Genomic DNA, 22,752 nt, shown 5'->3' with positions numbered 1-22,752 from the left:
AGGAAGTACCTGCGTTTTCGAGCTGGGAATTTACATGATCAGTTCTCTGCATTGCCCTTTGGCTTATCTACTGCGCCCAGAGTGTTCACAAAGGTTCTGGCTCCAGTGATAGCCTTTTTCAGGATGGAAGGAATACAAATTTATCCTTATTTGGACGATTGCCTGATTATTGCACAAGACAAGGACGAGCTTCTTCAACATCTACAGTATGTGATGGTAGTGTTAAGATGCCTAGGGTATTCTGTGAACGAAACAAAGTCCAGTCTAGTACCCTCTCAGGACATGTGCTTTCTGGGTGTGAGACTGAATACAGCTTCCCAGATGGCCTTTTTGACCCCGGACAAACAGAAAAGTCTTTCACTTTATTTCCATCAAATGTCTCTACAGTCCAGGCTGACTGCAAGGACAGTCCTTCAAGCCTTGGGGTTCATGGCATCTTGTATTCTGGTGCTTCCCAATGCCAAATTGCATATGAGGAAGCTTCAATGGTATCTCAAAAATCTATGGACACAACACTGCCAGGATCTAGACACTGTCATTCAGATAATACCTTGCATTCGGAAGGAAGTTTTGTGGTGGGCTCAGGAATGTCACCTAAACAAGGGACTCTCTGTGACCCGACCAGAGGCGAGTCAGATTCTAATGATGGATGCCTCGGACAAGGCTTGGGGAGCACACCTCAATGGAAAATGGGTGCAAGACACGTGGCCTGCCAAACTTCAACATTTGCATATCAACTTGAAGGAGATGTTAGCAGTACAATTTGCATTGATGGCTTTCAAGGATTTACTTCACCCAGGGCAGGTGTTGATTCTAACAGACAACACAACTGTCATGTGGTACATCAACAAGCAAGGGGGAACTCATTCGTACCCTCTTTGCAGACAAGCGATGATTTTGTGGGAGACAGCTCTGTTACAACCTCAATCTTCAGGCAAGATTTCTAACAGGAGCACAGAACTCCTTAGCAGATGTATTGAGCAGACAAATAGTGGATCCTCACGAGTGGAAATTGGATCCTCAGGTATTTCAAAAGTTGACAGTGTCATGGGGAACTCCAGACATAGATGTGTTCAGTTCTCCACTAAATTACCAGTTGCCAAAGTTTTGCACAAAAAGGTTTCATCCCACAGCTTGGAAGGTGGACGCTCTGTCATTCAGTTGGAACAATCTTCATGTATATGCCTTTCCACCTCTACCTCTTCTGCCCAAGGTTCTCTTGAAGGCCAGACAAGACAAGCCATCCATGATCCTGATAGCACCGGATTGGCCTCGACAGCACTGGTACCCACTACTGAGGAGTTTGGTCCGAGAGCCTCCATGGCCTCTGCCTTTGATTCCACACCTTTTGTCTCAGGAGGGCAATCACTTTCTCAATGTCAGAATTCAGTCTCTGCATCTAACAGCCTGGCATATTCTGTTTTAGATTCTGGAGGTTCTCAGCTTCCACAACAAGTTTTGAATGTTAATTTGGAGGCCAGGAGGCCTAGTACAAGGAAAGTTTATGCTGATAAATGGAGGAGATTTTTTATTTGGAGCAAAGGGAAGGACTTTGATGTTTCCAAGCCTAATTTGAGTGCTTCCTTACAATATCTTACTGAGTTATTAGACAAAGGTTTGTCCTTCTCCTCCATAAAGGTTCATGCTGCAGCCATTTCGGCTAATTATGACTGACCCTCCTTTATTCTCTCATCCTTTGTTTAAGCAGTTTCTCAGAGGGGCAAAAAACATAAGACCCCCACGTAGAGCTCCTACTCCTGCTTGGGATCTCAATTTTGTGTTGGAAAAGCTTACTCTACAACCTTTTGAGCCTGCAGCTACTGCCGAGTTAAAGTATTTGTCATGGAAAACTGCTTTTTTGTTGGCCATTACTTCTGCAAAAAGGGTTTCTGAATTACAGGCCCTTATGGCAGTGGAGCCTTTCTTGATTTTTCATAAGGATAGGGTATCTTTGCGTACTAATCCTTCCTTTATGCCTAAAGTGGTTTCTAGTGTGGCCTTAAACCAAACTATTCATTTGCCTACTTTTTATGCAAATCCTCAAAATAAAGGGGAGAAGATTTTGCATACTTTGCATATTCACAGGCAGTTGCGTTATTATTTGAGCAGAACCAAGGAGTTCAGACAGTCTCCGCAGTTGTTTGTTTCTTTTGCTTTGGGTTCACAGGGTAGACCTGTTTCAAAACAAACTATTTCTAAATGGATTGGGTTTTGTATTTCTTTTTGTTATTCCCATCATGGTAAGGAGATTCCGACTGGAATCAGACCTCATTCCACTAGAGCTACTGCAACTTCTACTGCCTTTCTAAGGGGGGTAGCTACAAAGGATATTTTGGAAGCAGCCACTTGGAGTTCAGTACATACTTTTTCTAAACATTACCACCTTCCTCTTTATTCTAAGTCTAGGGCTGGATTTGCCACTGCAATTTTACAGGGCATTTTAGCAGCCCCTAATGCTTTATGATTTTGCCAACCTCCCTTTCCCGTTGCTTTGGGATTCTACCCATAAGTAAGGACTGCAGCAATGTGAGATGAAGAACATAGTACAGTTTTGTACCTACCATAAATGTAGATGTTCGAAGATCCACATTGCTGCAGTCCAATTTTCCCTCCCTCCTTCCCCTCTGTAGCTTAGCATGGTTATATGGTTTGGGTGATGGCTGTAGTTGGGCATATCTTTTGGGAAGGTACTCTGTTTTTTGGCTGTGACCTTTCTTTTAGGGCCTTCTGACATCTGGGGCAAGAAAAGACTGAGGATATGACGTCGGTCATGCGTTTTTATACCCTGACGCGCTGATGTCAGGGCTGTGCACCCATGACCGACGTCAGCCTAATACTTTGGTATTCGGGCTGACCGAGGACAGCGGACTACCCATAAGTAAGGACTGCAGCAATGTGGATCTTCGAACATCTACATTTATGGTAGGTACAAAACTGTACTTTTTAAATCCTCTCCAAAAAGATCATGAGAAGTATTGCTTTCTGGGAGCCAAATTGTAGCCATGACTTAATCTGTTAAGTAGACAGCTTAAGGGCAAGAGAAAAGAGCAGTGGTGACAGAGTCACCCTGGAATATCCCCGTTTGAATTTTTATCCCTGGAGTAATAATTTATATTTTATCATGGCTTAACTGCAAAGTGGTTTGCCACTGTTCCATGGTCGTTGTAATGTAATCTCAGTGTAGGGTGTTATTTACCCATTTTTAAGCACTCTGTTATCCATGAATGTGGGATTCTGTCAAATGCTTTTTTTGTAGTCTGACCATGCCATACTTGGATTCTACCCTTTTTTTACAGTTATCAATTATTACTTTAACAACAAATAAGCTTTTGTTCCCTATGACCTTTCTTTTGTTACTCTTTTGTTCTATTGCCACGATTGAGTTTTCTTTTGAATTCCTATAAACTCTGTCACCTTCCAATGATGTATAAACTATACCCTGGAATTGATGCCAAGTTATTGGTCTACAGTTTTTAGGATAGCTTGCAGGTCACTTAAATAGGAGCACTGTTTTTCCTGTTAACCAGGCTGGTGTCTGTTCAGGGTGCACATATAAATAGTTCTTAACCATGGCTAAATCTTCATGGAAAGATGTTAATACTTTTAGCCAGAAGTTAGGTACTGCATTTGGGCCTGGGGGTTTCCAATTAAGAGCTTTTTTTCTTAACTTTCTTTCAGTCTCTCTGGTTACTTAATCCCATTTCATATCCTATACATTTGAACTTCTTTTTCTTTCTTTTACTACTTCTATCCATTTAGCATTTTTATGTTCCACAGAATCTTCATAGATAATTTCTCCAAAATGTATCTATTTCTTTTTTGGTGGTGGTGGCTTTATTCCTTTTACCTCCCGATTCTCTATAAAACTTTTTTGGGTCATCAATGAATTGCTTATTTTGTAGTTTTTCTCTGCATACGTTTTTCTGCCTCTGCTCATCTTTTTAGTTTATTATTTGTGATACACGATGGATCTTGATCTGTTCTGATGCCGTGCATTGCTTTTGTGTCCATCTTTGAGTACTTTGTTGATCTGTTCCCTCTTCTATACTCTTATAACAGTGACATTCTATACTCTTCTAACGGTGACACTTGTCTTAATTGCTTTATAGTTTTCTTTATTTGATATTTCCATGATGACCTTAGATTTCTCCCCTTCCTTACTACCCTGTGTTTTTTGTGGTAAGACTTTATCTGTTATTAATTTAGCTGCATAGTAATATATCCTGTTGTATCGCATGAATCTCTATGAACTTTTCTAATTACTGTATTCGTTTCTTTTATCAAACTTTTTCAGTTTTATTGATTTTATGTAGGCTTTCTTTCATTGTTCTTAATATTTGTCCATCTCTATTATATCAAGCAACTCTTCTGTTAGATCATTTGCTTCTAAACTGAGGACATATTCTTTGTTCTCCATTTCCTGTGGGCTTTCTATAGAAAGTTACAGAGCGTCTTCCTGTGCGACATACACTTCAGTTTCATCCTGTGGCATCCGTTGCTCTTTCATATGGGAATTCACTGGCCTAGCACTCCACAACATTGATTACGTTTTTTGCCACAGTTTCCTGTTCTTTCCCTTGCTGTGCAGCTCTAGCTGAACATTTTATACTGGTTTCCTATGGAAGGTTCCAAAGTACCTTCATATGGCAACTGATAAGATGTTTCTTGCTCCACTGGTTTCTCCTTAATTTGGGGATCTATCCAGCTGTGATATCAGAGTTGGATTTTCTATACCAAATCTTTCACTTCACAGGTAATTCATTAAGTCAGTTTCTGTGTCTTTAACTTCTCCGTTACTAAATTCTCTTTTACTTTTCTTTGCTTTCTTATTTTTTTGTATTGTAACATTTTCCATATCTGGATGCTTTTGTGTGCATTTCTCTTCCAATATCTTTGCTGCTCTTTTTGTATTGATTAGTTTTGCTTTTTCCTTTGCATAAGTTGTTGTTGTGTCTTTCGGCTTTTCCTGGTTGGGGTCGCCACAGCGGAACTTCAGTCTGCTAATGATTGGCAGTAGATTTTTACGTGCCGAGTTGCCAGCTCTGACTCGCAACCTTCAACGAAGGTACGCCCATTCACGCATGTCTACACACAGAAGACACTCTAGCTGAGAATCGAACAGGACAACGTCTTACTGTGAGGCGACTGCACCATATTAAATAATTTTCTTTCCCATGTCCATACTTCTTCAGATGTCTTCTCCTGTTTCCCCTTACATTGGGAATTTGTTCCATCATGCTGTGATATAACCTGTCCTTCACTTCACCGGTATTCCGTAACTTCAACTTGTATTTTTTTTTAACTTTTGCTTCACTAATCTTCTGTTTTACATTCCCTCTCTGTGATCCTATTTTTTGAATTGTGAAATTTTCCATATCTGGATGCCTTTGCCTGTATTTGTCTTTGAAAATTTTTGGGTTTGCCTTTTTTGTATTGATTGATTTGGATTTCTCCTTTGCATAAATATTGCACCATATTGGATCTCTCTAACTGTGGTGGTGGTGCTGCGGTAGCGTTGTCGCCTCATAGCAAGACGTCCGGTTCGATTCTCAGCTAGAGTGTCTTCTGTGTGGAGGCATGCGTGAATGGGGCGTGCCTTCGTTGAATGTTGTGCGTCAGGGCTGGTAATCCGGTACGTAAAAATCCACTACCAGTCATTAGCGGACCGGAGTTCCGCTGTGGCGACCCCTAACCGGGAAAAAGCCGAAAGACACGAACAAACATTGGATTTCTCTCACTCTTTCCTGTGTCCACATTCCTTTTTTATACCTTTCAAAAGTCTAGATTTTGTTCTAAATATTTTCACACTTCAGTTGCTTTTTTCCAAACCGCCCAAGGTTTCTTGATCATTAAAATGTTTTTCATAAATCTGTGATAGTAATGAACACACATTTTTATTTGAACCTCCTGACCATTTTTTTTTTTCTTGTGGAAGTATTTCTTTCCTCTTATTTCTCTCTTAATCCTTTTGTTGTATTTCTTTTGTCTGGAAATTCTTGGCATTTTGCATAATAGTAACAATATGTAATTTCTTATCCTAAATAGTCCACTCTGTCGTCTTTATGGCTCTTTTTTGGCCCATCAGTTTTTGTGGGCGACTACTTTCTTTTCCCCCTGAGAATGTTTACGTGTCTTGAGGATTCTACACCATCATTTTTTTTCCAGTCCTGGCACCAGTGCTCCTACCAGGTTTGGGCACTTTATCCTAGGTCTTGTGCACCCAGCTATCTTTATTTTTAATCTACTTCTCTCCATGATATATGTAATATAAAATAGTCTGTATGTCTGTGTTGTCTTGGTGAGATTTTGTGAAAAAACAGGGTCCACCTCGTGAAGGTACTCTCCATGACTTGATGATGAACTCTGTTACAACAATACCACTCTCCTTTGCTTGCTGACTTATCTCTCCATTCTCTTCCCATGAGACAGCTGTGATGTCCTGTCCACCCCTAGCAACATCTGAGGGTGGCATTGGTGCCACTAAAGCTATAGACGCAAGCATACTTGGAGTAGTCCCCCTTCTGCACTAGTGAGTCTGCTGAAATACCCAGGCCTGTCAGAATGACACTAATTATGAGACTGGAATCTAAGGAGGAAACCAGTCTTCCATTACTGGTGGAGAAACATCCAAAGCTAAGACGGATACCTTCAGTTCCAAGGACTCAAAAGCCGAACTGTCTTGACACCAAACATGGCCTTGAAGAGATTGGTGCTGGCAAGCTCTGTGATGAGTCGCAACTCTGACCCTCAAGGAACCTAGTAATGCTGCCAAAGTTATCTGAGTTGAAGGAGATTGATCTGCATAGGCAGTGCCAATCCAAACACTGCTAATGCCAAAAACTGCCCTGAGGAGGAAAGGCAGATGGAGGAACTTTGTTCATTCCTTGGCCCACAGTAGGAACTATCAGGGACAGGATGATGTCGTTCTGAATCTGGGCTTTGACAGAGGCTGTCATGTGCTCCTTGTTGAGCTGTGCAGGGCGTCTCCGAGACCTATGTGGCTGAACTGTAGCTGTGGCAGGAGGTATAGAAGATATTAATTTTGACCATTCCCTGTCCGAGAGAAAGTTCCCATCCACTTCTGAAGAGTGCGGTTGCCCTTGGTGCCAGAAGAATCTTATTGCCAAGGAGGAGACTGTCTTGGAGAAGACGACTGTTGCCTTGAGGGTGTAAGCTTTGGGACAGAAATCCTTGGACTAGAGGAGGCATTAGGGGTGTAGTAGCTAACCTGGGTGCCTTAGCTGGTGAAAGTTTCTCCAGCACCAATGGTTCCTCTGATTTTTCTCCTGTCTTTTTCTCAACGGGAAGATATCCTGACTAGCCCATCAGTACAGAGTTTGCAGGGATAATTCCCTTTGTTATGCCAATCAGCATGAGTTCTGGCACTTTTACAAGTGAAACAGCTGGCATCCAAATGTGGTTCCCTAAATGGAGATCTTGGGTTAGCAACTTGTTCCCGTATTGCTTCTATTTGTGGAAGTCTTGTTTGGTTTATTTTTCCATACTTTCTAACCACAACAAAAATTGTGACGAGACAACAAATTATTATTGTTTTCTCTCTCTCTTTTTCTACAAAACAGCAAAGTGAATTAAAGGGTGGACATGGAAAACAAACCACAAAAGAAAAAACACAAACAGCTTAACCAGTTATATTTATTTAGCCTCTCTAGACCTCAAACGACATTGACTTTAGTATAAAATCAGTTAAACTTACTCTTTTTTTTTTTTGTAGCAATTCTAATAAATGTCAGTACACATGCACCCAATTAAAGAAGACTGTACTTTAATTAAAAACTTCTCTCATGAGACCGCTCTTGGCTAAAAAACATTTTGCAGTGAGCTGCCAAAGAGCAACACTTATTTCAACTTTTTGTGTGTATCCCTTCCCTCCTGTCATGTGATACCTGTCCTAATGCACTAAAATAAAACTTCTTGCATTTTTTGTAATCATTTTAAGTACTTGCACAAAGCGTTTTTCATCTTTTTTTTTTTTTTTTCTAGACAGCATAACATTTATTCATTCTTTTAATACTAGGAAGTCCATTGGGCCAAGAAGAGCCCATTTTCAGTGGAGGCCCTGGGAGAAAAGCTCCACAATAATTGCAAGTTACATTTCACATTCCTAAAGGACATGGTTCGTACAGCTAATTAAACATTTACAGATAAGCTCCATGATATTTGCAATTGGTTTGTCACAGTGTTACAAAAACGAAAAGACATAATTCAATACAGAAATTTCAGCATTTACATAAAGTGAATATTTTTGTTATTAACTCAATTGTAGGTTTAACATTTCAAAATATAATGCTGCTAGCCATTAGTAGGTTAGGAAAATATTATGCATGGAGAGGGCAACAGTATATTTGAGATTGGAGACTTAGATCATACAGCTAATTAAACATTTACAGATAAGCTCCATGATATTTGCAATTGGCTTGTCACAATGTTACAAAAATGAAGACATAATTCAATATAGAAATTTCAGCATTTACATAAAGTGACTCTCTTTTTGTTATAAACTCAATTGTAGGTTTAACATTACAAAATGTAATGCTACTAGTCCTTAGTAGGTTAGGGAAATATTATGCTTGGAGAGGGTAATAGTATATTTGAGATTGGAGAGTATAGTACAATAGATATTGGAGAGAAAATTAGTTTTTGGTAGGGAAGCGATTGTTTTGGGTGGGATGAAGTAATAGAGGTAGTTGGATGAGTCAGTGCAAGGTGGAATGAGGGGGGAGGGGTTTAAGTTGGAGCATAGCAAGGGCATTCCCATTTGGAAGAAAGATGAGAGAGTAGCTGAGATTTGAAATTTGTATGGTTAGGTAGGTTGCATAGGTGTGTGGGGAGAGAGTGCTACGTTTTAGCTAAGGAGTGGGACAGCAGTAGATGGCCAGGAGGTCTTGCAGGTTTGTGGACCTGAAGGAGAGTTTCATTTTGGGATCCGAGTGAGTGGTTGGGAATGTAAGATTTTAAGGAAATAGCGAGAGCTGGGCAATTGGCAGGTTTAAAGATGAGCTTTTGGGCAATGGTGAGTTGTAGGTAACTGAGGTAGTGGGTAGTTAAAGCCAGTTGAGGGTGAGGGAGTGGCAGTGGTGGAATGAGTTATTTGAATTTGTTGCAAATTTGGAGAGCTTGTGGTAGCAAGATTCAAGTTTGGACTGAAGGCCAAGATAAAGATTGGTGAAAAGAGGGGCACCATACATAAGTTGACATACCCATGTAAAAAAGCTGAACAATGTGAACATGTGATGATATAAACTAAACTAAATCTTCAGTAGTACAACTTGAATCTTAAAAAAAAAAAATCTAAATTAATAAAAGGACCTTCAATATTTACCAACATGTTTTGCATTTCCCACAATTAAACATTACTTTTGGTTTATCTGTATGAGTAGGGAACATTTAAAAAATTGGCCTTCTGTAGTTTTTATACAGTCTGTCTTTTTGTAGGTAAAATTGAGTTCTTCACCTAAAACTGTTAATTTGCTACTGCCTCTCAGAATTTTCCAGTTATCTTTGATTATTTCTATATCCTCTAAATAATGTGTTTTATAGCATCAATACTGTTCAGCTATTTAACAACCATACTATTTTTTTTAAAATGGATTGAAGCTTATTTTTGTATCCTTTCTGTCTCCAATTTCTAACAAGTAGTTTTCATAATAACAACTTTACATACATTCTCTGTGTTAATCATTATTTGGGGTCAAATGGTGAACACTAATAACCCACAAATAAATGGAGGACTACTAGTAAAATGGAGGCAATCTTATATAATTGCATAGACAGTCAAATCAAGAAAATGAACTTCTTACCTCTTCCAGATACCCTTAGTAAAATGTAAAAATTTTATTTGATTCAGCTCCATTATAAAAACAAGTCACAATCTTGTTTTTAGTATCTTTCCATATGAAAAAGGGATGTAAATTATATAATGTTGCACTTAGAAATTGTAGTAATAAAATTTGACTTGTTTATAATACTTGGCATTAAAAAAAGAAATGTCTAATAATACATATAATAGCAGTTACCCTCTGACCCGATTGGGAGTCGGAGCCGAATCTTCAGGCTCCAACATGCCAAGAGGAAGGCTGTGCTCTGACACACTCAGAGCCGTCACCAACCCCACGCATCCGACGCCAAGGCTACGGCTCTGAGAGCTTGTCAGATCTGACCTGCTCAAGGTCTTAACCGGTGTCGAGGTACAAGGTACCATCAGTGCTGGCCCATCTACCCCGACAGATCTAAGGGCTCCGAAACCAAAGATTGGATCAGAGAAGGAGTATTCGGGGTGAAAAAGTGCTGCATGCTCTCCGCTCCAGAGGGAGAGGGGGCAGGCAAGACCCACATCTGTATCTGGGTGCAGATGAACTTCTGCATCATCCTATCCGTCTCCGCTCATATTGTCCTTTCTCAGGATGTCCATTCTTCTTCGGCTTGATTTGGTGGAGAGGGTTCTCTCGATTATTCTTAAAGACCCTTAACCATTTCGTCTTAGGACCCCACCCCAACTCCCTCTGTTTCTGGTGCGGTTCTGGCCATTCTGCCATCTCAGGGACAGCCTGCCACCACTTTGCCTCAGGAAGCTTCCGCTTGAGAGCAGCAAGGCGTTGGCGAGTCCTCCCCAGAGATGCCCACTGATGTCTGTTGCAAATGTACGTGCAAAAGGAGGCACTTAGACTCCCTGCCGGAGTTTCTCACTGAAGACACTGATTTCGTTACCCCCCCCCCCCAAGGATGTCTTTCTGAGACATCATGGAATCCCTTCACCAGCGATTGGATGGGGGTGGTCTGCCCAAAAACCTACCTCTGACGAATCTGTGTTCCTCGAGGCATTTGGAGCAAGACCCACTACTTCCTGGGTGTCCACTCCTGCAGATCCTTTAGTGGATCTCTTTACATCACTGGCTGGAAAGAACCAGACACGGAGCCCATTCCCAAACGTCCGGATAAGGTCTTGAGCCCCCCTTCAGATTATATTTGAACAAGGGATCCCCTGTTGATGCCATGGTGGTGGCAGCAGCCACTAGGAAGTAGCTCGCTCAGGAGAGCTCTACGGTCCACCCTCCTGACCAAGAGTCAAGGGCGCTGAATTACATGGCACGTGATTTGGCTGCAGTGAGACTTTAAGATCATCACTGAGTTGACCCTGGAGTCCATGAAGGTGGAGGACAAGAAGATTTTTCTCTGCTCATATGGCTACTCTGTAATGAGTTGCGAACACCTCTATGCGCCACCTCTCCCATGCAACCGAAGGAGCTGCTAGGGCAGCTGGTACAGGCGTTGCCATAAGGTGATACGCCTGGCTCCAGCTGTCAGTTTTCTGAACCTTTCAAGATGTCTTTTACCAATGCCCAGTATGACGGTTCTTCCCTGTTTGGGAAGTCTGTATGTGATACTTTGGTTCAGAATGAGAAGGATGGGAAGACTTTACCGTCGGGATCTGTTTCTTGGCCCCTCAATGGTCCTTCTCTAGGAATCAGCGAGGGACCAAGATGTGGTTTCGAAAATCTCAGAATTTTCCCTGATTAGTAAAAATCTGAATGCGTTCTTCATAATTAAGCAACATTTTCAATAGCATTATAATCATTTTGGTAGATAACCAAATCACAGCCCTTACCGGCTTTCATAAACTTTACATTGTGTAGCGTCATAACTCATAGCAAGTCTTTTAAATGTCCTCTTTTCCATCAAGAGCTTTTTAAATGTCTTTTTCACAAGCTTCTTGAAACACTTGGATTGGTTTTTGAAACTCTACTTCCAGATGGTCTCCAATTTTCATAATATAACTAAGATTCAAATTTCTAATGAACATGCATGCTTCAGCTAGTATACTGGCTAAATCATACCTATTAAATATAAATGTTAAACCTTTATGTAATACATTTATTTGGTTTCTACTAAATGTTTCATTAGTGAAGTTCAATAATTTTGCTTCATGACTTGCAGCATTTAATTCCTGTTGGATAGATTCCATCCTCTTCCCCCTGGATCTCCCTTGGCATGTTACTATGGTGGTAAAATGAGCAGCGTTTGGCTGATTTTTTGGTCATTTGTTGTATTTAATGAAATTCACCATGGCCTACTGAGCCAAGTGTGTTGATCTCCTCACTACAGCAGATGACACGTGATCTGTAGCATTTAAAAAAATTTGTGTACCTGCTGGTTCTCTTGACATAAAGACATTGAAAAATTCTGATGTTTATTAGGCGGAAGGGGATATGCTGGCTCATTTTTTATACACCTGAAGATAAGACTATTTTTTTTTCTTTTTTAATAGTCTGTCATTTGATCAGCAGAAGTAGATATTTTTATATTTCACTTAAAGGGAAACTGTTGAAGTGGTGATATTGTTTTCAAAGTCGCACAGTTCATTAACTGCTGTAATACATTTCTCATTCTTAAGAATTTTTAATAGAGTTAAACCAGCCTTATTAAAAATATAAGTTCTTTATAAAATTCATCCTCCAAAGAAACCCCATAATGGAACTTATAGAATCTGAATTCTTCATGAGCTATTTTTTATCTGCAACACATCTTTGTAGATAAAGGTTGACAAATTTGGTATTTTTAATTTTTTTTTTGTTTACAAATTGAGTCGATCACTGTTACCAAGAAAAAAAAAAAACGTGCTCGAAGTTAGTCACAGTATTTGTCAACTGGTTCACAGGTATATTCCTATATCTATCCACTGTGTAAATTTGCAGTTTATTAGTAACGGCATTATCAAAAGTAATTTTGCCAGTCTATTAGATTTTGACCCATACATTGGAAATTGTGAACCAACATTGAAACTATTGTCAGGCATTATGGTAATTCACTGGAAACAGAATCATCTTCTGTACTGGTCCAGTAGATGGATTAAAAAATTATGCATTTTGTGATAGGGACCCAGTAGACTTCTAATTCACTAAAGATCAGCAGCATTTATGATATCAAAAATGGATTTAAAGTCCTCCGGCATAGAATGAACAGTAAGCTGTGACAGACTGATGTTAGAATTGTCTTCATTAGCCATCTCAGTAACTACAAACACCCATGAAACCCCAAACTGAATAAAGGGTGGATGTAGTAAACAAATCTCAAAGACTACCACCAACATCTTAAACCAAAATATGTTTAGCACTTTTGTTTTCAAATATCGACTTTTTCAGAATAAAAAAAAATTAGAAATGCTTATCACAACAATTCTAATAAATGACATCACATGCAACCAAATAAAAATAAAAACTTTTTGAAGAAAAAAAAATACCTCGACTGCGATTAGCCAGAAAGCATTTTATGTTAGCCATTTCATTTAACCCTGGCACTTTGCACTCAATCTCAGCTGCCAAAGAGCCTTGTGTATTTTGACTTTTTCTGTTCTGTCCTGTAATCTAATACCTGTTCTAATGCAGTAAAATAAATGACAACAAAAAACATGGACATTTGTAAATGCTTCCACAACAATTTCTTCATATCTACTTCTTGATGGCATAATAACGTTCACTCATTCTTTTACTTCCTAGTAGACATACCCATGTAAAAAGCCAAACAATCTAAACATGTGGCAACCAGCAGCACTGGTTCTCCCTTCACATGGAATTGTCCAAAGGCAGTTACTGCAAGGTTGTTCACAAACAAGAAGTTATGTACTCACCATAACGTTCGATGTATGTAGCCCATCTCTCCTCACATTCTTACCCGTGGGTTTGGAGCTGAATGTCAGCTCAGACTCTGCCATACTTTTAGCTTAAAGTCTTTCTATTGGCTGGACTAAGATGGTGTCCCATGCTGCACTGCTCTCTATCCCCAGATCTAGTTTGCTGCGAGCACCAGCACTCATTCTCCATGCATAAGAACACCTAAGGAAGGAAGAATAAACCAAGAATGAATGGAACTCTAAAACCAGGCCTAACCTCCAGATCCTCCAGGATGGGGGAAGGTGGGGGGTAAGTAAGAATGTGAGGCGAGATGGACTACATACATTGAACGTTATGGTGAGTACATAACTTCTTGATGGTATGTAGTCCAATCTCGCCTACATTCTTACCCGTGGGACAGCATCCCCAGCACCTAAATCCTGGGAGGCTCAGTGGAAAATACTCCTGAGCACTGTGGAACCAAAGGAAGACCTACTTCTAAATACTTACATCTAACTTGTAATGAGTAACAAAGGTGTGAGGAGATGCCCAAGTAGCCGCAGCACAAATATCATCCCTAGACAATCTGGCCTGAAAAGCTGTAGATGTAGATACAGACCGGGTAGAGTGAGCCTTCACTCAGAATGGTAATTCTCTTCCCCCTGAAGTATAAATGAAAGAAATACAATTGGAAATCCACCTGGACAACGTGACTTTGGAAATGAGACCCAATTCTGTTTTCCTAAAATGAAACAAACTGATCAGATTTTCTGAGGTCCTTCATTCTGTGCAAATAAAATCATAATTGTGCACATCCAACTGATGAAATTTGAATTCTGCCTTGTTTGAGAACTGAGGAAAGAACACTGACAATTCAATAGATTGGTTAAGGTTACTAACTGATGCTAATTTGGGAAGAAAGGAAGGATTTGGTCTGAGAGAAACCCTGTCCTTATGAAAAATTAAATAAGGGGGTTTGATTGATGAAGCTTGAAGGTCCGAAATGCGTCTGGCTGACATGATGGCTACCAAAAAGACAGTCTTCCAAGTTAAGAATTTTAAATCATAAGTGGCTGCAGGCTCAAAGGGGGGTGAAGTAAGACCCTGTAGAACAAAGTTTAAGTCCCAAGGCATAACAGATTCCGAGACAGGAGGACGACGCAACAAAGTGCCCTTCAGGAAAGCCTTACAGAGTCTGTGCCATTAGGCTAGGTTAGTCTGCGACATGAAAAGAAGAAATCGCTGCCAACTGGACTTTAATGGTTGCGGCAGCTGAACCCTGGTTGAAAAGCATAGAAAGGAACTCCAATACTGATGAGATTGGGGCTGTGTAAGGGTCAGTCTTTTTGGCATGTGCCCAGATGGAAAACCTCTTCCATTTGCTGTAATAAGTCTTCCTGGTCGAAGGTTTATGAGAGGAAGATAGAATATGAACCACCTCCGGTGAAAATTGGTGAAGCCTAACTAATGACGGAAGTGGAGTAGCCAGGCTGTCGACCGGAGACTCTGAAGAGAGGGATGGAGCTGCCCTGACATGCGAGTCAGTAAGTCTGGTTGTGGGTCCAGAATCCAAGGAGCGTCCATGAGATAGGGATGGAGAAAGGGGAACCAAATTTGACGAGGCCAGTGTGGAGCAATCAGAATAATTTTGCTTCTCAAGGGTTGCACTTTCTGAATAACCTTTGACAGCAAGGGAACCGGAGGGAAGGCATATAGTAGACCGAAGGGCCAATCATGGACTAGAGCGTCCCTGGGTGACTCCCTCTGAGAGGGGATCAGGGTGAAGTAACTGCTGCATTTGGCATTGAGGAGGCTGGCAAAAAGGTCGCAGTAAGGCTGACCCCACCTGCGGAAGATCTGCTCCGCAACTAGCCAGTTCAGGGACCACTCGTGAGGCATCAGAATAGCTCTGCTTAGCCTGTCTGAGATCACATTGGACTTCCCCGGAATGTGCGTTGCTACCAGAAAACGTTGGGAAGACACTGCCACACTCGCATGGCCTCTCTGCAAAGGGGATATGACTTGGTTCCTCCCTGTTTATTCAGATACCATACCACTGACATATTGTCTGAGTGGATTGCAAGAGTCCCGAGAGGAAGAAAGCTCTGAAGTGCTTGCAACGCTAGAAGCACTGCTCTCCTCTCCAGGACATTGATATGCAGATGCATATCTCATGCTCTTGCCACGTGCCTTGGACTGTCCTGCCTAGATAATGCCTCCCCCACCCCATCTGGGAGGCATCTGTGGTCACCGTGGCAACCGGAGGTGAAGGAACGAAGGGCTTTCCCGCATTGAGGTTGTCTGTGTGAAGCCACCAACTGAGATTCTGTTTGCACCTGTCAGAGTAGAATAGGGTGAGAAAGTGGAAGACGTTGAAGAGACCACTGGGCAAAGAGTAGCCACTGAAGGAGCCTCATATATAACCTTGCCAGGGGGACTAACATAATCGTAGCAGCCATCGTCCCCAACAATTGGAGGACCAATCTTGCTTTCACTCTTCTCAGAGGGAGCAAGGCGTAAACCTGTTGTGGGACTCTTGTGGTAGAAATGCCCACATGAGGACGGTGTCTAATTCGGCGCCTATGAAAGTGACATGCTGCGAGGGCAACAACGCAGATTTTTCCCAGTTCAAGGTGATGCTCAACTGTTGACAAAGGTTGACCGTAGCATCTCTGGTCTGAAGTAGCAAATGCCTGGTGGTGGCAGTAAGGAGCCAGTCATCCAGGTATGGAAACACTTGGAATCCCTGACGTCTCAAGTGAGCAGTCACCACTGCCATGCATTTGGTAAACACCTTGGTGGCTGTGGTGAGACCAAAGGGCAGGGCTCGAAACTGAAAGTGGCTCCCAGCCGGAAGCGTAGATGACTTCTGGATGCCCTGTCCATCTTTATGTGGTAGTAAGCATCCATCTTTATGTGGTATTAAGCATCCTTGAGGTCGATGGAGCACATCCACACTTCTTTTCCCAATGGGAGAATAGACTGCAACGTGACCATTCAGAACTTGGACTTTTGCACATGGGTGTTCAATCGGCTGAGATCCAAAATGCGTCTCAGGTCCCCTGTCCTTTTTGGCACCAGAAAGAATCTGGAGTAAGTCCCTAATCCGATCTGGTCTGAGGGGATATGTTGGATGGCTCCTTTTTCTAGCAGCTTTGAAACTTCTGAAGCTGCGGAATCCCTTTGACTGGGTGGAACATCCGGGATTTTCTTGATTGGAGGGGGGGATTTGATGAGAAGGGAATGACATGTCCTCCAGAAATTATTCGTAGAACCCATCGTGATTATCTTGCCAGGCCTCCGGGTATAATGAGATTCGACCCCCGACTGGCTCTGGAAACGCACAGTCGGGCCTCCCATCAGGAGCGGCGGTAGGGAGAACCATGAAAGGAATCGCGGTCTCCCGAGTTGCGAGGGCCTCCTCTGCCCCTAGGGCGGCGTCTACCTGAATAACCACCCCCTCCCCTGCCTCTGGAGGGGGGCTCACCTTGCGCACCAGGAAAACACCTCTTATTTCTTGAACCACATCTTTCCACCCCTGTGGGCCTTGGGATAAGGCCTAGAGGGAAGGGAAAAACTGACTGCTACTGCAGACAGAGTTTTTCCCTCTTGCTCGCACCTAGTGAAAGTGTCTTTCTCCTTGGTTCTGAACAAAGAAGAACCATCAAACGGGGCGTCGGTGAATGAAGACTTGAAGGCCTCCACAAAATGACAAAGGCGCATCCAGGCCTGCCTCCAAAGAGTGATTCCTGAACTTACTGCCCTATTCGCTCCCTCAGCTGCGTAGGAGATTAGCCTCTTGGAGGAGTTTGCAATAGAATTGAGGGTAGACATCTGAGTGTTGACCTTCTGAACCTCTGCCTTAAAAACGTTACCCATTAGAGTATCTCCAAGCTCCTTTAGGAGATCTCTCTGGAGTCGCATAAAGTGTGATAAGTAATTCAGTGACTGCAAAGTAAAGGCTGCTGAAGAAAACGTACGCTTCCCGTACCGGTCCATAGTCCTAGACTCCTTGTTAGTGGGATGGACGGTGGAAGAAGTCTCAGCTAATTCCTTCTGGGTGGCCGCTGCCACCACCATGGCATCCACAGGGACTCCCTTGGATAGACATTCCTTATCAGGAGGGCCAGACAGAAATTTATTGGGTCTCCTGGGGACTGGTTCCACAGAGTCAGTGGTTTCCCACACCCTTCGACAAACCAGATCCAGAAGCTCATCTAAGGGTGGAGACACCCAGGAGGTGGAGGGCTGAGCACCAAAGGCCTTCAGGAAAACCGACTCCTCTTCGGAGGGGGCTTTGGATGGCCAGTCACCTCTTTGCTTCAAAATCTCTAGGATGTCAGAGAAACAAACATCCTCAGAGGATGACTCAGGGGACCCCTCAGATTCCTCGAGATCGGTGTCTGATGTGAGAGACTCATCCTGGGAATCTGTGCAACTTCTTGCACATTTTCTTTCTTGGGGCTCCTCAGGCAAAAACTCTGAGGGGCCCTCAGAAATATGGGGACCAATCGCGGGGGTACCCTGAGGCCTTTGGGCTCTGCTGTCCAGAGATAGATGGTGATCAGAGACCTGCACCGGTGCTGTAGGGGACAGAGTGACCGAACTGTATGATGCAGCTGATGACCTGGCCAACATGCTCCGCATGGCGTCGAAACCTGGTCCTCCTGGATCCGAAGATCGACCAGCCTCTGAAGCCGTGACTGGAGTCTGGCTTCCCCGCGCCGAAGCACCGAGAGGGAGACTAGGTGCTGAGAGGTGTCCCGAAGCCTCTCCCTCGGGTCCGACCAATGAATCCTGGGTCCTGGACCCCGTGGACGGCGCAGACTGGTTCGGAGCTGACGTTGGGACCAATAAGCTAGGAGGGGCTGCCTGAACCGACCTAGGGACATCACAGGGAGCCGAGCACTCCGGCTCCGAAAGCTGAGATGCTCTTGGAGACTAGAACAAGGGGGAGGACTAATTCCTCTAATTTAAACGGTTTTAGCCCAAAGGAAAAAGTTAGCACACAAGGAAAGCAAGGGGACAGAATAGGTTCTCTAACTGAAACGGGCCTAGCCCATTGGAAACAGCTAGTGGGATACCACAAGAATACGCTATAAGAGAAAAGCACAACTTTTCCACAATACAGTCAAGAACACGCACAAATAGCTATGAAAATAGCTATTTTTTGCAAAAAACCTCTCTGTTATGAAATAGAAAAGATACTTAGCCACAGCCAAGAGCGAGACCATGTCAGAGCTACACGAGCGGCAAACGAGATATGGGGATAGAGAGCAGTGCAGCATGGGATACCATCTTAGCCCAGCCAATAGAAAGACTTCGAGCTAAAAGTATGGCTGAATCGGAGCCGACATTTGACTCCGAACCCACGGGTAAGAATGTAGGCGAGATTGAACTACATAACATCTATATCTTGTCACACAAGACAGGATGAGTTTGATAAACTCCAATATCAAACTTCAGCTAACTCCCTGGATGATTGATTCTAATACCTTTTAGACAGTTAGTTATTTTGTGAGGATGTTCACCACGTACTAAAGGGCCAATAAAGCCTGTCACTAGAAAAATCCTATGGTGGTAAGTGGAAGAGATTTTTCTAGTTGGTGCCTAACCAGTAACCAGGGGCCCTTCAGGGGTTTTGTACCACTGGTGCTCAAGTATTTGTGCGAGTTACACTAGAAGCGTTCCAGTGGCAGCTACATGGTCCTCTATGCATACTTTTAAAAAGCATTACAAACTAGATTCCTTTCCTAGGTCTAACTCAAACTTTGCCAGGACTGTCTTCCTGGAGCTCCTGCATCCATATCCATCCCCTACCCAGGATGGATAGGCTTTTGTATTCAATCTATATAGCCTAAGGGTTACTGCAGTAGCGAGAATGATGAACAGAATACAGCCGTATAATTTGCACTTACCCATACCAGTAGATGTTCACATTCTTCTCTGCTGCAATAGCTGCACCCACCCTCCATCCCCCAACTTTTGTATATATATAAAGGTGGGTGTTAGGTGGTGGTTGGTTTATTTCAGGATTGTTAGGTGCTTTTCTTATTGTATGGGCAAGAGAATTGTGAAGAAAGCTTCAGTTAGATAGCTGATGGGTTAAGGATTAGCCATTCAGCACTCAAAGTGAAGGAGTGGGGGGGAGGGTCAGAACTTTCTGAAGCTGGTGGCTGTTTCCAAGGTGGGAAGCAGCCCATATAGATTAAGGGCTTCTGTAGCAGTAGTTGGGGATCTGAACATGTTATGGGTTAGTGCAATTTGCACAGCTGTACTTATACTTGTAAGTCATAGGTTTGGCTTGTAAAATTTGTGCAAGCCCCCCCCCCCCCCCAGTAAGATTTGCAGAGTGCGGTTTATAAACACTGTTTGCTGAAGGCACAGATCAATTATTTAAATGTGATTGTGCATACACTTTTTGGCAAATAGCACAACCAGGCCTTGTATATATAACATGTACTTCTTGTTTTGTTTTTCAGATATTGACTTCAAACTTGATGAGAAAACTGCTCACAGCTCTTTGGATTTGTTTAAAAAGGACACTGCAGTCATATACCGCTTCCTGGGTATTGACCCTACCAAAGTCCCTCAAAACCCTGAGCGATTCAGAGAGTGGGCTGTTGTTTTTGGTGATACATCTGTGACAAGTGGCAAGCACTACTGGGAGGTGACTGTGAAGAAGTCTGAGGAGTTCCGCATTGGTGTGGCAGATATTTATATGTCACGGGATGAGTGCATTGGAGCGAATAACTGTTCCTGGACATTTGCGTCTGTTAATAAAAAGTGGTATGCCATGTTGGCAAACAAAATGGCCCCAGTTAGTAACATTGGCAACCCAGAAAGAGTGGGTCTTCTCCTTGACTGTGATGCAGGAACCCTGTCATTGGTGGATGTTGAGCAAATATCTGTAGTCCATACAATTGGATTGCAATTTAAAGGTCCTGTCATTCCAGCCTTTGCATTGTGGAATGGTGAACTGCTAAGTCATTCAGGACTTGAAGTGCCAGAAAACCTTAAAGAAAAATAATGTAGCAAATGTCACCAAATCTTGTGTCTGCAGTGGGCTTCTTTTTTAACTTTGTCTTTTGTTTTCAGCAAATGGCAAATTAGTTCCCTTGCTTCATTTGGAAACCAAGGACATTCTTTTGAATTGAACTGAATCTTATGTTTTGCATGGGTAGTTTCTGATGATGGAAGGTGGTGCACTTCTAATTTTGCTGTTTTATTTAGGTGATAAATACAAGTCAAGATGCAGTGGCATGGTTTTTTTGGGTATATTTAATCTCCTATTTCAAGCTTTCAGCTTTGCTGTTTTATAGTTTCTTACCTTTTACCTACGCACAATTTCTGCATCAAGACTTTGAAAATTAGCAGTATATTGACTTCCTGATTTACGTATTTCATTGTTAAATAAGAGGACAAACTGACTTTTATTTTGAAACAACAAATGCCACAACATTGTTGCTTTTCTTTTTCAGCCAAGATTAGCTGATGAGAAGGCTCTGTATGTGTGGAAAAGTATAATTTAACTAGCGATTCATTGATCATGTGGTAGTCTTCTTAAAATGTCACTATGGCACTTCTTTTGCATTCCTGCTGTATTAAGATGTAAATGAGGGTGTGTAATGTTGGAAGCTGCATTCAGTACCAGTCAGCGTGTAAACATTATTCACCTGCTGTTCTAACTTTAACTGTGCCTGTCTTTAACTTCCCAATACTTCACTAGCGTAACATAATTTGATTGCTTAATAAGATATGCCCTTGATAATAGGTTGTCGGATATGTAGTGGCTGTTTTACATTGTGTGTGTGTGTGTGTGTGTGTGTGTGTGTGTGTGTGTGTGTGTGTGTGTGTGTGTGTGTGTGTGTATAATGTGTGTCTTTCGGCTTTTCCCGGTTAGGGGTCTCCACAGCGGAACTCCGGTCCGCTAATGATTGGGTGTGTGTGTGTGTGTGTATAATGTGTCTTTCGGCCTTTCCCGGTTAGGGGTCTCCACAGCGGAACTCCGGTCCGCTAATGATTGGCAGTTGATTTTTATGCGCTGAATTGCCAGCAGTGACGCACAACCTTCAACGAAGGTACGCACATTCACGCATGTCTCCACGCAGAAGACGCTCTAGCTGAGAATCGAACCGGACAGCGTCTTACTGTGAGGCTACAACGCTAACCGCATTGTACTGTTAAATTCCTTTTAAGTGTGCATGTGGACTGAGTAGTGTGGAGAAAAAAGGCCTAGCAATCTACTTTTCCTACGCTCCTAGCAAACTCAGTGGATGGTGGTGATTGTTCACAGGGATGGCTATACGAGTCCGATGCAGCTTGTGTATTGTGACGGATGGCTTGGATTAGGTGATCTAGGTTACACGAATGTGAGCTGCATTTTCTGAATCCTCCCTGACTGTTGGTTATTTTTTGCAGTCTTTTCCTTCTTTATGCTTGGATACATGGCTGCATTTTCAGTACTGATGTACATAATTTTTAAGAACTCTTATTTTTTCCTGCTATCATTACTAATTTTTATTTTTACTATTGTAAAAAGAGATGGCATGTTTGCGCATTACATAATGATTTTAAAATGTAAATTGCATGATGTATTTTGCCAGTATCTTTTGATGGTTTATACCAGGAATAGCACAGTTCGGCAAGTTCACACACTGTGTTCATGAACTGTACAAGAAAATGTAGTTGTCGACCAGAATTTAATATGCTGACCGTCATGTTATATTTTTACACCGAGAAAATTTAATAATTCATTTTTGTATACAAATCATTCATCGCTTCATCATAAAAGCTGAGCTCCATTAGATTTTTTGTAGAAGCGTTCCAGTTTACAAGAAGTATATACATTTCTATGAAAGATCTGAAAAGATGGTAGCCTTGCTTTTCAAGGACGTGACTTTATTCCCCACAATCACGAGGGCCCATAGCAATGAACATTATGCGTAGTACTACTTTGCTGACCTAGTGTGGTCATTTTCCTGTTTGATGATAAACTGAAGGTCCTACATAGCCTACTCATCCCCCCCATCATTTCTTCTTTGTTCTGTTTCAGTTCTTTGGCACTGTCCTTTAGAGGACTGCTCCAGACATCACTGTCCTTTTTGTCAATGTAGGAGATATGGCT

General features: G+C 42.2%; 1 protein-coding gene across 1 annotated transcript in view; it reads left to right on the top strand.

Moving 5' to 3' along the window:
- SPRYD4 (SPRY domain containing 4) overlaps nt 1–20,885 on the top strand; it is a 131,141-nt gene extending 110,256 nt beyond the window's left edge. The window contains exon 2 of the mRNA XM_044083662.1: nt 20,108–20,885. Within this exon, the coding sequence (XP_043939597.1) occupies nt 20,108–20,655 (548 nt within the window). The 3' untranslated portion in view covers nt 20,656–20,885. The remainder of the gene's footprint in view (nt 1–20,107) is intronic.
- Nucleotides 20,886–22,752: the final 1,867 nt, after the last annotated feature.

Source organism: Protopterus annectens, chromosome 9.part0 (genome assembly GCF_019279795.1).
Source record: "Protopterus annectens isolate FY-2018-M chromosome 9.part0, PAN1.0, whole genome shotgun sequence".
Classification (NCBI taxonomy): domain Eukaryota; kingdom Metazoa; phylum Chordata; order Ceratodontiformes; family Protopteridae; genus Protopterus; species Protopterus annectens.
This window is presented reverse-complemented; position numbering and strand designations above follow the sequence as displayed.